Genomic DNA, 17,047 nt, shown 5'->3' with positions numbered 1-17,047 from the left:
GGCACTTTCTCTGTATTTAGCTTCTATATATAATTGCATTATAAAGTTTTATCAGCTGCCACATCTTATGTTGTGAAATTAGATTTCATTTCATCCCAATTTCAGTTCCATTTCCGCTCGCATGCTATTGTTTTTTAATACGTTTTCAGCAGTTCTTCGTCATGATTTCAATTATATTACAGCGTGATTTAATTTTTAGTTCATCACAATTTCGGTTATTTTTCAGCATTGTTTCAATGTTTTTTTAAACACGATATCAGTTGAATTACAACATAATTTTTGTTGGATTTCAGCGCGAATTGAATTTCAACTTCGGCTTGCTTTCAGGCGTTTTTTAACACAGTTTCAGTTGTTTTTTTAGCACAATTGTAGTTGTTTTTCAGCGCAATTTCAGTCGTTTTTCGGCGTAATTTAAAATTTTTGCAGCGCCTTTTTAAATTTCATTTCAAAACGATTTCAATTGCATGCCAGGTTTTACGTATACCTTTTTTTAAATCGCTTGGACTTGCATTCCTTAGCCACATTTCCGGAGTTTCGCCTGAAATGGCGAGTTCACTCACGCCCTTTCAAAGAAGCTCTTCCTAAGGGTCAGGTCCTTAGAATCCTTTAATCGAGCTTAATACTTCCTGGAATTGAGGCCGGAGGAAGAAGTGTTGTCCTTGCCTCAAGTCACAGTCCTTCCTTGTTGCCCTTTATAGTCCTTTATTCAGGTCGCCTTGACGAAGGAAAACTCCCCTTACCCAATTTTCATTGAAAACATTAATAAATTATATTGATTTTTAGATATTTATTTTTTTAAGTATTTATAAGTAATCCTTAATTTTTCCTTGCTTATGTAAAATCACTATGGTACTCTTTGAAATTTGTAGCATTTTAAATTTCAATCAATTAAAATGCTGAAGGAATTAGGCCACCTATTATATATTTAATTTACTGAAATACGTTGTAATGATGTTATCGCTCACCTCTCACACATCCAGGCTCTGTTCATAAACGTATATTTTTTAAAATAATTATAAGGCAAAGAGGGCTATAAACTTATACATTCTGAGAAAGAAAAATTAATTAGATGTGCTAAAATATGGGACAGATATTTTGCACAGCAGTTTCGAACTAATGGAAAATTTTCCATCCCGAAGCTAACGAATTTGTCCAGAATATATAAAAATGTTTAGTGTAGTTATGCATTGCATACAATTCGTCATACCTATGGATTTCTACTGGAATAAATATGTACGCATCTAAAAATCTAGAATAAAATATAATATGTAAGCATATTATATTTTATACGCAGGCCTTGTAGTCTATTCAATACAATATTTAAACATGTTATGTAGTTTATTCAATGCAATATGCAAACATATTATGTAGTCTATTCAATACAATGTGTAAACTTATTATATTTTATACGCATGCATTGTAGTCTATTATAAATAAATGTTTTACCATAAAATCAATCAGGCATGATAGTCTATTCTAAATAAATGTTTAACCATAAAATCAATCAGGCTTGGTAGTCTATTGGTATATAGGAAGTGTGGTAATAGGCACATGGTGCATTCTTAAATGCTAATGCAGCGACGAGTTCTCCACGCTAATTATTAGCTATAATCTAGCTAATTGCAGGAACTAATCTAACTAATTATATGCAGCGAAGTGCTTAAAATCGTAGGTTATGGCCACCGTAGCCCTGTATGGTTTTGCTCAGAGCCAGGAGGTCTGGCTGTAAAATTCCAACAGCTCTTTAGTGGCTACAGGTATGGGGGTTTTAAACTTATAACCTTTATTTACCCTGAAATATAGCTTTGTTTCTAAAAAAGCTAAAAAAAGCTAAAAAAGCTTTTAAAATTTAGTTTGAAGTTCCTTTATATTAAATGTTTAAAGTTTGTCTAGTGTGATAATTCTTAATAGTAATAAAAAATTTTGTCTGGTTTAAACTTTCTTTACATTATAGAAATAAACTTCATCTAGTTTGAACTTTCTTTATATTAAATGTTTAAACTTCGTCTAGTTCGAAATTTGTTTTGCTTCTAATAAAGCTCATCTTGTTTGAATTTATATACTAAATTCTTTCTTTACATTAAATGAATAAACTTCGTCTAGTTCGATAATTCTTTATATCAATAAATAAAATTTGTCTAGTTTGAATTTTCTTTGTATTAATTAAATAAGCTTTCTCTAGTTCGGACTTTTTTATAAACATAAAATAAACTTTATCTGCACTAAATCTTCTTTACATTGATTAAATAAACTTGTCTAGATTAAACCCAGTTTATACTCATAAAATATGCTGTATCTCATTTCAACGGGTTTTAGAACCACTAAAAACTTAATTTGGCTTCAACACTCTCTATTGGAAAAGTATTAAAAAGTGTTTCAACACTTTTAACACTCCAAACAGCTCTCCTTTATACGTGTATTCATTTTTATTTTTATGTTTATCTACTATTTATTAAATTCTAAGTCAAAGGGCTACTTTCACATCAGGTCCAACATCCTGCATTAAAATGTGTCATATATTCTCTAGAATTTATCTAATTATCATATCTATAATATAACTCAAAAATATACATAAGTTTTTTTAATAATTTTAACTTAACCAATCAATGTTATAATAAGAGTTATCGTCGGTCAGTGAGCGGCCGCTGAAAGCGCGGACCCTAACAAAATTTAAAGACCACACTAATGTTGTAGTAGGTATTAAAACTGACAGGTTGTTTCAGTTAATGGAAAGTAGGTTACTCAGAATCATTATAAATCCGGCTAAGGTTATTGCTATAAATAAAATCACAGCAAAGTCAAAGGAGCTGGTATTAAAACCTAATGAACCACAATATTTTGGTAATTGCCCCAGCTTCTGGTAATCGAAATCAGAAGCTGCCGCGTCTGTAAATTTTCACTGGGGAGATATTACTTCTAAAGATTGGTTGCGGTGACCTTTGGGATTGAATGTACAGAACATGTCGGTCGTGCTTGCTGTGACCTCATGCAGTCAAGCGTGTAAGTTATGCTTTAGGATCGTCGCTTTTATCCGTCCTCAGTCACCGGGATACTTTACAGTCCCCAGGCATCGTTGAAGTCCATATTTATCATTACAAGCGCGCCGTTACAGTCCACAGGTGCCATATCCATCACACGTTTCAGTCTCCAAGAATTTCATCTCTGCACAGCGTCTGAAATTGACCCTATCTATCTCCATCATGTCTGGAGATGCTTCTCATTGTGTCTAGCACGTCTGTTTTCACTTCAACTAAATCTACAAATTTTTGAGGTACCCTTTAACGTTATCCGCACAAGATACCGTTACCCTTATCCGTCTCAATTAAGTTACCCTTTAAGAATATGCACCATGTCTTGAATTACCCTTACATATCTCCACCACGTCTGAACTTACCCTTACCTATCTCCCCTGACAAGTTTATCGCACGTGTTTGCAGAGACATCCTCTGAGATCGAGGACAAGGTCTAATTTTTTTGCACTTGCCGACTTTATTTCGTATATTCTGCAATGTAAATGCATGCCTTTAGAATACAATTATACAGGCGAGTAAAGCGCACGTACACAAGCCGATGCTGTGTCAATTAATGGATACAAAAACAATTGAATCTTGAGACGTTAAATTTAGCGATTCCAGCGATCAGTATTGTCAACTATTGCTAGTTAATCCCTCGGATATATAACCATTGATCACAGGTTATGATTTGAAAAAGCGCTTTAAAGTATTATTCGCTGCATATTGAGTATACATAAGTCAAGTATCGTGCGTACCATGAGACGTCCAAGAGAGCCCAAGGACTCAATAAATTTTCGCATTTAAAGTGATATAAATAATTTATTCATTTATAGAATAATTTTAGATAAGTGCTATTAATAATTAAAGTGCTGTAAATAATCTGGTAGTGGTAAAAACGCAATGGAAAACTTACTTACCAATTAAGTAGCCCTTTCTAGAAATTAAGAGTTGCTGTGACAATATTGTTTGTTACTTGTAATTTGTTTGTGGCAGGCTTGTTTGTGTGAGGCTTGTTTGTGGTAGGCTTGTTAGTGACAGGCATGTGAAAACTTCCTGCATCAATCAAAAATATAAATATTTCTTTTTAATAATGAATTAATAAGCCCAAGTTTTACTTGCTATCACCTTCGTTAATTTCATAACTTCATGCTTGATATATCCATCGAATACAGTACCGCTTTATTAAAATAAACATACTTAATATAATGTTCTTGCCAAGTCTGGAATCCCATTAATAAATATTCTATTTCGGCAATTGAAATAAAATATTAACTTTATTCAAAGTTCATGATATTCTATAAAATAATTGTGACGGAAATTTAAAATTTTCTATTAACCGCCTATTTACCGCCGCATTATAATCCCAACAGTTCATTTATTGAATATTAAGACTGTTTATAATATAAATAAATTAAGCGAAATACAATTAATTTATAAAAAATTAATTTTCAATATAATTTTAGACATTAAGAATAATGTTTTCATTATTCGCTATATGTAAGATTCGAACATAGATACCAAATGTATATAAACAGGAGAAATTTCTTTGTCCTTGACCCATGGATTAAACTTCAAGTTTCGTTCTCGCTTTAGATAAAAATACGCAGCTGATAATAATATAACTGGAAATGTGGGTATAAATGATAAAAAAAAGTAAAGACTGCGTTACTAAGGACCATGCAATGAGGGGTTAAATGAGGGGTGGAATTGAAGGTAAAACGAGGGTAACGGTTTAAAAATATGTATATTCAGACATATAGTTGTATATTGCTTGAAGTAAAAATGGAATAAAATATAACGTTGCGTGTGGAGATAGAACAAGTCTGCCACAAAGTTACGAAGATAAAATTTTGTGCACCAAACCATAGCTAAAGATGACTAAGAGAGGTCGGGTAGCACCAAGCAAATGTCATGTAACCAGGGTTAAGTAGAAGCCAGAAATTAACCGGCTAGTAAGCCTGGCTAGGTAGCCAGACAAGACAACCTTGGCACAGTAAAGTGCTTCATTAAGGGCACCAGAAAAGGCAGTCAAGGAAGAATTAAAGACACCTGCAAGACAGGCAAGGCACAATAGGCTACACTCAAGGCGCATGTGGCTAGGCGCTCTCCTAGGACCCGTGACGTCACGAGGTCACAGGCCGCCTATATAAGAGGGCGCTCAGTGACCCTCGGCACTCAGTGCCTCACAAGCAAGCAGCCATGAAATACGTAAGTGTCGCTGCCCCGACTGCACAGTTGAGAGAGCCTTTCTATCACTATTCTATTTTTTTAGAATTATTGATTTTAATTTTGAGGAGAGTAGGTGGTAAAAGGATTTTTAATATTCTTATTTCTTTATTTTCTGGGAAACTGGAACGTTTTTTTTTTATTTTGATAAGAATTGTGAGTGAAAGGGCTTTTACTTTCATTGTTTTGTTTCCTGGGGAAATGCAACACGTTTTTTTAAGAGAATTGGGGGTAAAAAAAGTCCTTGCTTTCGTTTTTTTTATTTCAGGAAATTGTTAGTCGGAATTTTAAAAAATAGGTGGTAAAAGATTCAAACTTTTGGCTTTTTGTTTTCTAGTTAATCATAACACGTTATTTTAAAGATAATTTGTAGCAAAAGGGTTCAATATTTCATCTTTTTGTCTTCTAAAAAACTGCAAAACGCTTTATTATTGACGGAATGTAGGTTAAATGGTCCAAATTGGATCTTATTATCTTCTAAGGAACTATTAAACCTATATTTAAAGTGAGAGGATGCAAAAAACAGACTCTCTTTTTGTACTTGGAATTTATTAAACACAACTCAAAGAAAGTGTGTTGTATAATAGGCCTCAGTGAGGTTTTTCATTTCCATAAGGCCTTCAAGAAAGTATCCTAAATAATATGGTATTTTCAAGGATTTAATGAAATATATAATGAAGTAAGGCTTCGGCTCTTTATATATGCGTCTGAATCAAAATATAAATAATTATTACCGAAAGGTCCATCATCATTAAATAATTGCTTGTATAAGAATAGGCATACATGCAAAACGTATTTCGTTTTATATGTTTTTTCGCTGGGGGTTGAAAAAACTGTGTCAAAATATATGTATATTTTTCATGTCCCAATAATCTTAGTTATAATTTATAGTGTCTCAAATGTATGTTATAAACCTATTTTCATTTTTTAAATCCCCCACCTTTCTTACAAAGACGCTGCTTTAACAAAATTATTTTAAATTCTCATTTATTCCTGGATTCTGCCATTTAGAAAAATTGTTACACGTTTTTACTCCGATTTAATATATAAAATAATTTAATATATAATTGATTCAGTGACCGATTTAATTAGTAGGACAAGTTTGAAGAGAGAGACTTTCGATCTCCGATCAGCTATGCGCCATGGCATTGATACCACGCGACGATTGGCGCATTCAGGGATTGATTATTCGATCAAACGATCATTTGCTACGTTGATCAATTTATTTGCTACGCTGATCAATCTTTGTGATAAACTTGAAACTTCCGAATTAACTTACGAAACAATTATATGTACATGAAAAAAATATTGTTCATCGTGTGCGTAATCAATATCGTGATCGTTAAATGTGGTTTGTAGGTTCAACTTTGAATTGATTTTTAGCTCTTTCTACAATTCTTGAATAATCTGGAATCTTCTTTATTAATTGAAAGAAGTCTGCATGCTTCTAGACAGTGTCTCCAAATTTATTTTATAGATGTTTTGTCTTTTTATAAATCTACGTATGTCTTTGCATTTGTACATTGTGATTTCAAACACCCATTTTAATTTTGGCTTCATCTATCCTCCGATATTACATCTCGGAATAAATATAATTAAAAATTCAAACACCTATTTTAATTTTGGCCTTAACCATCATCCGATATTACATCTCGCAATAAATATATTTGAAATTTCAAACACCCATTTTAATTTTGATAAATATAATTATAAATTCAAACACCCATTTTAATTTTGACCTTATCTATCCTCCAATATTCCATCTCGGAATAAATATAATAAAAAATTCAAACACTTATTTTAATTTCGACCTTATCTATCCTCCGCTATTACAACTTCTCTGAATTTAATTAATTAAATTAATTTATTTATTCAATTAATATAATCTATTAATCAATTTACTTTAATAAATTAATTAGTTTATCAAATTTAAATTATATAAATTTTCAGGCAATCTTCATCGCCCTGTTCGCCGTGGCTTCGGCCCTCCCCGGACGCGTCGTGCGCTCCAGCGACGACGTCGTGCCAATCCTCCGCAGCGACGTCGTGGCGCCGAGCGCCGGCGGCGAGTACAGCTTCGATGTCGAGACCGGGGACGGTATCGTGCGCTCCGAGTCCGGCTACGGCTCAGCTGACAACGGAGCCGTCGAGTCCCAGGTAAAGTGGTGCGCTACGGCTCAGCTGACAACGGAGCCGTCGAGTCCCAGGTAAAGTGGCGCCGGCATCGTGCGCTCCGAGTCCGGCTACGGCTCAGCTGACAACGGAGCCGTCGAGTCCCAGGTAAATTATATCCGCTGTCTTGAACTGCGGCTCCGGCGGCAACGTTGATATCAAGTCATATGTAATGCCACACACATAAAAACGTGCGTGAATAAAGCGACATTAAAAAAATATTTGGTTACACAACTAACCAGTTCCAATATTTTCGTATATACGGAGCAGAGAAATTGCCTTAAAGAGAAACTATCAGTAAAAATTATTGATAGTGTTTCTTGAAGAAAATTTCTCTGCTCCGGATATACTAAAATATTGGAACTGGTCAGTTATGTAATCAAATGTTTTTTAATCTTGCTTTATTCGCGCACGTATCTCTATGTGCGTGGCCTTTCCTGAGCGGTAAGCTTATGCTTAGTTTGTATGCTTATATGTATATTGCAGACACGTAGAGCTAGAATTCGTTAGTTCATATGTGATTCGAGTTCAAAATAGTAAATATAATAAATTTACTAAATACTATGCAAAATGGAAATCATTGTAAAATTTCAAGATGCATTCAGGTGCTCGAATTTAAAATTATACAGCCCGTATATAATAGCGTTAACAACACATATACTGCCAATAAGTGCGAAAACAATTTAGTAAGAAAATAAATGCAAATATCAATATACATCCGGTATATTACGCTGATTAAACACTATATACCGCAATAGCTAATTGGATTTTAGGATATATTTCAAACATCGTGGCAATTATCCTCGTATTTTACTGTCTAGTTTCCCAGCAATCGCTATTAAGTAGTTTGTACACACGGACTCGGGTTCTCTTAAAACATTATGATAATAGTAATAATAAGTTTGTATATTCACAGTCTCTATGCAATTAGATATATTCCTCAAAATTTTATTTTCATCCTCCATGTGTTAGCATCTACTAAATTATTATGCTTCACAATGCAGAATTTTGATTACTTTTTATTCATGCAACCACAGTTCAAAATTATTTGATCTGTAATTAAGACAATAATTTGATAAAGAAAGGAGAAAAGATTTAAATTTGAAGCAAGCAAATCAACAAGTTGTTATTAATAATAAAAAGAATGGTTTTTATAGGGAATAGTGTATATAGGATATAGTTTGTATAAGGAATGGTTTATATAAGGAATGGTTCATATAGGAAATATAGTTGTTCCGGTGCAGTAATTCTCCCTTGTTTATTATATTTCTTAAGAAACATGGCAATGAGTTTTAACAGTCGAGCAACATGATTATTAGGCCTATTTTATTTAAAACTATTATTTTTACGCTCATATTTGACCTTTCATTAATACCATTACTTACTGTTCTTAGAAATTTCAAAATGAAATAATGACAACTATTTCAATAGTCTACACATTTTTTTTGGCCATATACAATAGGCTTAACAACTTCTTCTGTTGTATATACGAAAAAAATCTTCAACTTTTCACCTCTTTCACCCTCAGGGAAACGTCAGCTTCACTCACACTGATGTAAATACAACATACATAATCATCTAACAATCTTATATATTGTGAGCTTAATTATTTTCTTTTTAATTATTATTTTCCCCACCCATAGTTTTTTTTCTGAGATAAAAAAATCAACTTTCCCCTCTTTTCACCTTAGGGAACCGTTATCTTCACCCACCCCGATAGAAATACTATCATCATCCTTATATATTGTGAGCTTAATTACTATTTTCCCCACCCTTAATTATTTTTTCCGATAAAAGCTTCAACTTTTCACCTCTTTCACCCTCAGGGAACCGTTAGCTTCACCCACCCTGATGGAAACACTATCATCTTCTTACAATCTATATATTGTGGGCTTAATTATTATTTTTTTAGTTATTATTTTCCATGACAATAGCTTCAACTTTTCCCCTCTTTTCCCCTCAGGGAACCGTAAGCTTAACCCACCCTGATGGATACACTATCATCATCTTACAATTTTATATATTATGAGCTTAATTTTTAATTATTATTTTCCCAGCCCATAATTATTTTCCCCGGAAAAGGCTTCAACTTTTCCCTCTTTTCCCCTCAGGGAACCGTAAGCTTCACTCACCCTGACGGAACTCCCTTCGAACTGAAATTCGTCGCTAACGCGGCCGGTTACCAGCCAGAGTCCGCTGCCCTGCCTGTGGCCCCGGCCTTCCCCTTCGAGATCCCTCAGTTCGTCCTCGACCAGATCGCTAAGGCTGCCGAGGAGGACGCCAACCGATCCCTCGAACAGTCCAAGGGCGACTACGTCGGATACGAATAAATTAATCCATACGAATACAGAAGACGCGAATGGCTACACGAATAAATCGAAAAATTTTAATACGGAGGATACGAACGGATAAATGATGAATAAAATAAGAGATTCGTATGCGGAAGACTTGAACGGCTACATGAACAAATCGAAAGATTCGAATTCAGAGGACGCGAACGAAAACAAGAAATAAAGGAAATTATTTGAATACAGTCGAGGATTCGAACAGGATTTGATGCATTGCAAGGATTTTGAGTTCCGTTATACGGAACAGGCAAAATTCTGAATGGGACAAAATAATTCGATAGTAATAATAATTTCGTGACTGGGGCTGAATTAAAGCAGTCAAAACATGGATAAAAAAAACTCCCTTGATTGTAATTTCGGATGCATGACTTATCTCTTGTTTCCTAAATATTTATTTTTATTTATTTTCAACAGACAGAACAAACTTGTGTTGGTTTTTCATTACCCATCCTCTAATTTAAAAAATTTGCATCCTTAATAAAATAAGGCCTTTATTAGGGGTTTTCTGCATTTGAATATGAAGTTTATTATATTAAATAACTGGCCTATCAAATTTAAGCTGAAACACATTTTCTTTATTGAATAATCTTTTTTTTCTTTTCTTTAATCGCATCTTATTCATTTCCAAATACTGAAGTCGCATATTCATATGCCGAAAATAACAACTTTTTGTACAAATTATTTCTGGAAAAATCTTATAATTTTTATTGGCTGCCGAATAGCACCACTGTATGTAAAAAATAAAGTATTCAGATTGAAACGCCAAACTCAGTCTAACTTAATAAATAAATTTTGAATTTTGTAAACTAGAAAGGGAAAGTTTCATTTTAGGAAACGAGTTGAATTAGTAAAGAAATCCAAATCACATCTCATTAGAGCCTATAACCTTATACTAATAATTTATAGATAATGTCACAGCATTCTTAAACGCATAGGGAAATTGCAATATTTCTCCGGGAATGGCATCACTGCATGAAATTGTTTAATTTCATTGAAACATTAGATGATTAATAAAAAATAGCATCAAAAACAACGCATGAAAAATATTATATCAACATGCAAGGCTTATAATAACAGCATAAATTTTATCAACATGATATGAGTAACTTAACAAATCCGTAAAGATGTTAATCGATGAAACTGATTATATGATATCAAGACTGGTAAATAAAGAATAATATCGCCGGCTTAGCTTTCGTCTATTTATTTTCGCAACATTAGTGGTTGCTGATTACGCTGCGAATTTAAAAGAATAATATTCAGAATTTTCATTTTATCAAGTAATTGGATATTTACAAATTAAAATAAATCAAATATCATTCATTATTCTTGTAGAGATGAGCGTCAAGCACAAGTTTAAAAGTAATCTTAAAACTGATAAATTGAACCTTTTTCGTCTACAAAGATCACCAACATAAATGACGCCCTTGAAAATAACCATGAAGCTGGAAAATTTTTTAAAACATAGAACATTATTTCAGTACTCGTATGATTCTTTCAACTCCTATGAAACCATCATTACGAATTTAACCATTATTATGTTATTAAGGACACAAAATGTAATAACAGGCACATGCAAGAACCACAACTTGAAATTGCATAAAATTCCATAGCTTCAAAATCATACGGAAAATAATCAAAATTAATACGGAGAATTACCGTGGGTTATCAGTGGGATATTCGCTATTTTTTGATGATGGGAATGCAACATAACTTGCTTTATTGATTATACTTCTTCAAATTACTGCAGTTAAAGTTTATTCATCACGTTTATTGATAGGAAAGGTATCACTGATGTTGTTTTAGTTAGTGCGAATGTAGTCATTTCAGCTTTGAAATACGTGAAGTGAAATAATAAAATAATATATGAAATTGAAATAAAATAAGTAAAATTTACAGAAGTGATTCCTTTTTCGCATTAAAGCTTCACTAAACATAAAAATTCACGAAAATGTCCTTTGTTTCCCGAAAAATTTATTCATCAAGAAAATTTCACAAAAAATTATTTAAAAACGTCAAACTTTTCACCAGTTTTGCATTATAATTCATGTCCATTTTTCAATTGAACCACAGATAACAGTTTTGCATTATAATTTTTGTCCATATTTCAATTCAATCCCAAAAAAACGGTGAAAAAAGTTTCAACTTTAATAATCTTTAAAGCCTGACTTTTTATATGAGAGCATTTCATAGTGCTCCTTTGATTATTATTCATATAAAGATACCAACTCTGTTATTTCCTGATATCTCAAGTAGCCGCACCTTATACAAAGTTGACCTACATTGAGCCAGGATCAAAAGGGTAACCAACAATTGCCTAGATCAAAAGGTTAAACAATAATTTGAGAGGGTCCAGAGTAAGTCTGGTGACACTACCCGATCTTCAGAGAAAAGACTACAAATAACAGAAACAAATGTCGCTGGTCTTCAAGTGGTATTCAAAACATCCACCTTTCACTCCACCCTCAGACCAGTCCGCCAACAATACTTCAGCTCTATAGGTGCGCCCCTTCAATTCTCACACTTGGCCTTTCAAATCGAACACAATTTTAAAGGGGTCGATTCTTTTTGAAAATTTATGTTTCTTGCCAAATACTCACAAATTCTAATTTGAATATCTACAGAGCAGAAAAACGTCGTTCTTTATTCAAATCCGTACTACCAATCTTACTTCCTTACTAATCCTTTTTTATTCAAATCCTTATAGAAATTACCTTTGACCATCGGCTATGTCCAATTAGTTGAAACTATTGGAAATAATTTAAGTTTACTAGAATTTATTATTTTTTCTGGCTGTCCATCATCCATTCACGTCTTGCACATTGAGTGTCCACTCTCCATCACATTGCAATTCTCAAAGATGATTTATATTCTCTTATTCAAAGTCATTAAGTCAGCTATATTGTCGAAAAAATTAAAAAACGTAAATTAAATATGCGATAGCATGAATCTTTAAGCAATACCGATAGAAAAATTTCTTTTACTAGATACCTTACCGTGAATTATTATAGCAAACATCAACATATCCACATGCCACAAGTCTCAAAAGTTTCATGTCCACCCAGTCCTAACCTTCAGCCATCAAGTGTGAGTCCCATCAGTCTTGGTAACTGTCCTTCGTTTCCTTCAGGATCTCGATGAAAGTTCCCGCATTACTCATCGTTCACGCCTGCAGGATTAGAATTCATCTTGAATAAAGGCGTAAAATACATCGAGAAAGACCTGCTCATGTTGCAGCTTAAAATATGGTCACTATCATGTATTGTCGGCCCATAATCCACGACATTTGATCCCATTCTACTCAGCAAATATCTTTAAGATCAGCCACAAATTAATGCCACGCTTTTCCTTGGTCTAATCACAGATTTTCTTCAGATAAAAATTATAAAACTTTAAAAGTGAATCATTTATTGATTGTTCATTATTTAGATGTTCAATGAGCAGTCTGATGAGGGTAATGATATTTTGAAGTTGCAAATTTCTGTAGACACGATAGAAAAGAGACTTCAACGTCCAACAGGTAATGATCCACCGTAGCTGCAACGTCTTCTTGGTAACGATGAATGGAGACTTGAACGTCCAACAGGTAATGATCAATAAAAACGGCCACGTCTTGTTGCATTTATTAATGAAAACACCTTAACCTTGCGATTACTAAGGATCCAATGAGACTTTTAGGTTTTAAAAGCATAATTATCTGCATGTTTTAAAACAATGCTATTAATAAATAATGTCTTACATTTCTTTTATAACTGTTAGATATCAACTCGCCTGCTACATTCTCACAACAAACTAATATACGCGAGAAATAATATTCTCACTGTTGTTCACCATTTGATAGTTAGTGGAATATTCATTATTATTTAGTAGTGAAGTGCTATCATAATGCTAACATGTGTAATTATTAACGTAGTTGAGACTTAAGCAGCGAGACTAAATATAGCAATGGAATGTTTTTATCAAATTTTAAGTGACGTCATGCAGATTCTACATTCCTAATGATGGAATGTAAATTCCACATTGAGAGTAATGAAATGTAAATACCGCTTTCATAATGATTAAATGTAGATTTCACATTTAGAGTAATGAAACGTAAATACCCTTTTCATAATGATGGAATGTAAATTCCACGTTGAGAGAAATGAAATGTAAATGCTGCTTTCATAATGTTCTAATGCATATAATCCACATTTAGAGAAATGAAATATAAATTCCATAATGAAGGAATGTAGATTCCACATTTAGAGAAATTAAATATAAATTCCATAATGATGGAATGTTGATTCCACATTTAGAGTAATGGACAAACGTGAATACCGCTTTCATGATGTTCGAATGTAGATTCGTTATGATTGTTCTCTAAGAGCCTGAAATGCCGCGAACCTAATTTAATTGCATAAAAAGTATTCGCAGCTTTTTCATTTCCTAAAAAATCATTTTTCTCCATTTATCTACATTTTACATTGAATTATACATTTACAGTAATGGACAACCGATGCCGAATTTAGAGTGAATGCCCCGATCACAACCCCCAGTTGTTTACTTCGATCAGATCAGCATCTAGATCAGCACGAGTTTGGTCGGCTTGTCTATTTGTTATATTGCTTGTCTATTTGTTATATTGAACAATTCTGAAGGTGGCTAAATTCGCATGCACCGGGTTTAGCATAAGCATTGATTTTATGTTGAAAATATACAATATTTTTGGATAATAAAGAATTTGGGTGTTTTAGTTTAAATTTAATTTTAAGTCGTAAATGGAAATACAGGTCTGGGTCATGAAAGTGAACGTCACATTTGATCTTGGAACATTTATTGATTCTAAGATGAGTTCATTTGTCACAATGCTCGCAGTTTTAATTCTGCTTTACTTTAAAAATATTAATTACTTATTAAAAATATAACTGGTCTGAAGAGTTTAATAAAATTCACACCGATTTATTCAATGCATGTGTATCTTATATTGATCGTTGTCAATCTTGCTAAAAAAATTGTTTCCAGTATTTTCACTGCCGGAAAACCAGTTGGTTTTACATAATAATCAAGTGAGGTTGAGTAGTTCAAACACAAAATTAATTTAAATTAACTGATTCATTGTGACTTTATATGATTAAATTTAATCTAACTATGTTTTGTGATCGCAAAACTAACCCGGTCGCAAAGAACAACTGCAACGAGCATTCGTCGCCTCATAAATTTGGTTCTCGATACCAAATCTGAAGCTTGATTTATCACGGCTTGTTAAGCACGCGACTTAGGGAATGATCGAGCCAGATCTTGTTTATCTTGTCCTTGGATCTGAGGAATGATCGATCTCAATCTTGTTGATCTTGCCATGCGATTCAAGGAATGATTGATCTTAATCTTGTTGTTCTGGGTCCATACTTTCAAAAAAAGGTAAGAGATCGTAAGTTCATCAGCCAATCATTGACGGCCTTTCAAGCAAAATCCACCAATCATAGACAAGAAAATAGAGCGTAAGTAATTACGTTAACTTAGCGAGTTTTGAAAGTATGGCCCATGGTGCGTGCCAGACTGTACGCTATTTATGCGTATAGTCGAGTAAAGTGTTGCAGTTTCGTTAACTGCCCATACCTAAATGTTAATCTTTATTAGGTAATAATGTTGAATTAAATATTGAATAAATTAAGTTAAATATTAAAAAATATGATCTATGCTATGGATTGATAATACTCCATATTATCTACCTTATGATAGTTCAGATGCACAATATTTGGGTTTAAAAGGTACGCTTTTATTTTGCCCTCGGGGAGTGTAAAATTAATTAATATTTTCCTAGATAGAATTAAGCTTAAAACGTATATTTTTGATATGATTGTTCTCTAAGAGCCTGAAAGGCCGCGAACCTAATTAAATTGCATAAAAAATATTCGCAGCTTTTTCATTTCCTGAAAAATCATTTTTCTCTTTTTATCTACATTTTACATTGAATTATATAATTAGATCCGATTTTTATTTTTCTGATTATACAAGTTTAATCAAATTATACATGTCTAGTTAATGCGAAGGATGCTTGCATAAAATGAAATTTAATCAGCGTCCTTTGTATGAACCAGAAACTGTTTTTCATTTAATTTTTTCAATTAATTGATTTTATAAATTGTCAATTTCATAATTTAATTAATTAAAATTAATAATTTCCTTTTTTTATGTTTAAATTTAATTCTTTTTTTAATTTGATTACGTTTAAAATTTTCATTTAATAAATTATAATTCTTTAAATTATTTCATTTTATTTTTTGAATTCAAATAAATTTCAATTTTTATTTAATTCAAGTCAATGTTGTGATAAAACAGTTTCCTAGTTTCAAAATTCCTCTCACTTTTTCTTATTTTACTGGACTTATTAGCGGCGTAAATGAGAGTTGACATCAGGGATCCTATAAACCACTGTTCCGATAACAGCTCAAGATAACAGCCTTATATGGCATCGCATAGATAAGGCCAATATATTGCTCTATAGGAACTATGATAGCCAATACGAACTATAGAAAGGCAACACGCTCTCATATGAAAGCGGAGGCTCTAAAAACAAAAGACGTACGACGTATCAGGGTCACTTTAGACTCTCATTAAGGAAGTCTCATTAAGGATGAAGGCAAAAAGTCATGATGGAAATTCAATAATATGGCATTTGCCTTAGGAAGAAGGAAATGCCGTTCTAGGTCAATGTGTTTCACTTCAGCTTTAAAATTCGTGAACTGGCGAAGAAACAGTTTTTTTAATTATTCAGAGCATATCGATTTTAATATAAGGTAATTTATTATATTTTTTAGTAGTAATAGTCACTCGTTTTGTACTGTCCAGTATAAATTGGTTGTAGCATTTAATAAATTATATTCATTGCTTGTAAACAATACGTACGCAGAGTATGCCAAAATCAAAAGAAAATATTTGTATGAATTACGATTAATTTACTGGTACATGAACAAATATAACACAGTGATTTATTATACTTTTTAATGGTAAAGAACCAAAATAAAATAAAAATGTGGGTTCCCAGAAGGCAAAGAGGTCAACAAGCTTCAATGAGTAGGTTACAACATTTTTAATTCCTTTCCTACTCACATTAGGTTAAACTATAAGCTTCATATACTGTATTAAATAATTGATTATAAATATTTAGTTGACTTAAAACTTGCTCAACATGGTTAGACTTTTTTGCTGAATTTTTCCTGCGTCTGAAAAGTCGATGACGTCACCGCAACGAAATTTCATGCGGGTTTTAATTTAATTTTTTTATCTCAGAAAATGTGAATAAATTAT

At 32.7% G+C, this 17,047-nt stretch overlaps 1 protein-coding gene across 1 annotated transcript; it reads left to right on the top strand.

Moving 5' to 3' along the window:
- Positions 1-5,142: 5,142 nt before the first annotated feature.
- Positions 5,143-10,188, top strand: LOC108683261 (larval cuticle protein 65Ag1). The gene is made up of 3 exons (XM_018172561.2): positions 5,143-5,222; positions 7,191-7,397; positions 9,524-10,188. Exons 1-3 carry the CDS (start codon positions 5,214-5,216, stop codon positions 9,740-9,742), a joined length of 435 nt encoding a protein of 144 aa, XP_018028050.1. The 5' UTR covers positions 5,143-5,213; the 3' UTR covers positions 9,743-10,188.
- Positions 10,189-17,047: the final 6,859 nt, after the last annotated feature.

The sequence above is a fragment of the Hyalella azteca genome, unplaced genomic scaffold (assembly GCF_000764305.2).
Source record: "Hyalella azteca isolate HAZT.00-mixed unplaced genomic scaffold, Hazt_2.0.2 contig11821, whole genome shotgun sequence".
NCBI classification, from domain to species: Eukaryota; Metazoa; Arthropoda; class Malacostraca; order Amphipoda; family Hyalellidae; genus Hyalella; species Hyalella azteca.
Note: the sequence above shows the minus strand (reverse complement) of the source record. Positions and strands in the feature narration are given on the sequence as shown.

Coding starts and splice junctions, on each gene's coding strand:
- LOC108683261 (XM_018172561.2), top strand. Junction 7,398..9,523: donor ACGGAGCCGTCGAGTCCCAG/GTAAAGTGGTGC, acceptor TTTTCCCCTCAG/GGAACCGTAAGCTTCACTCA.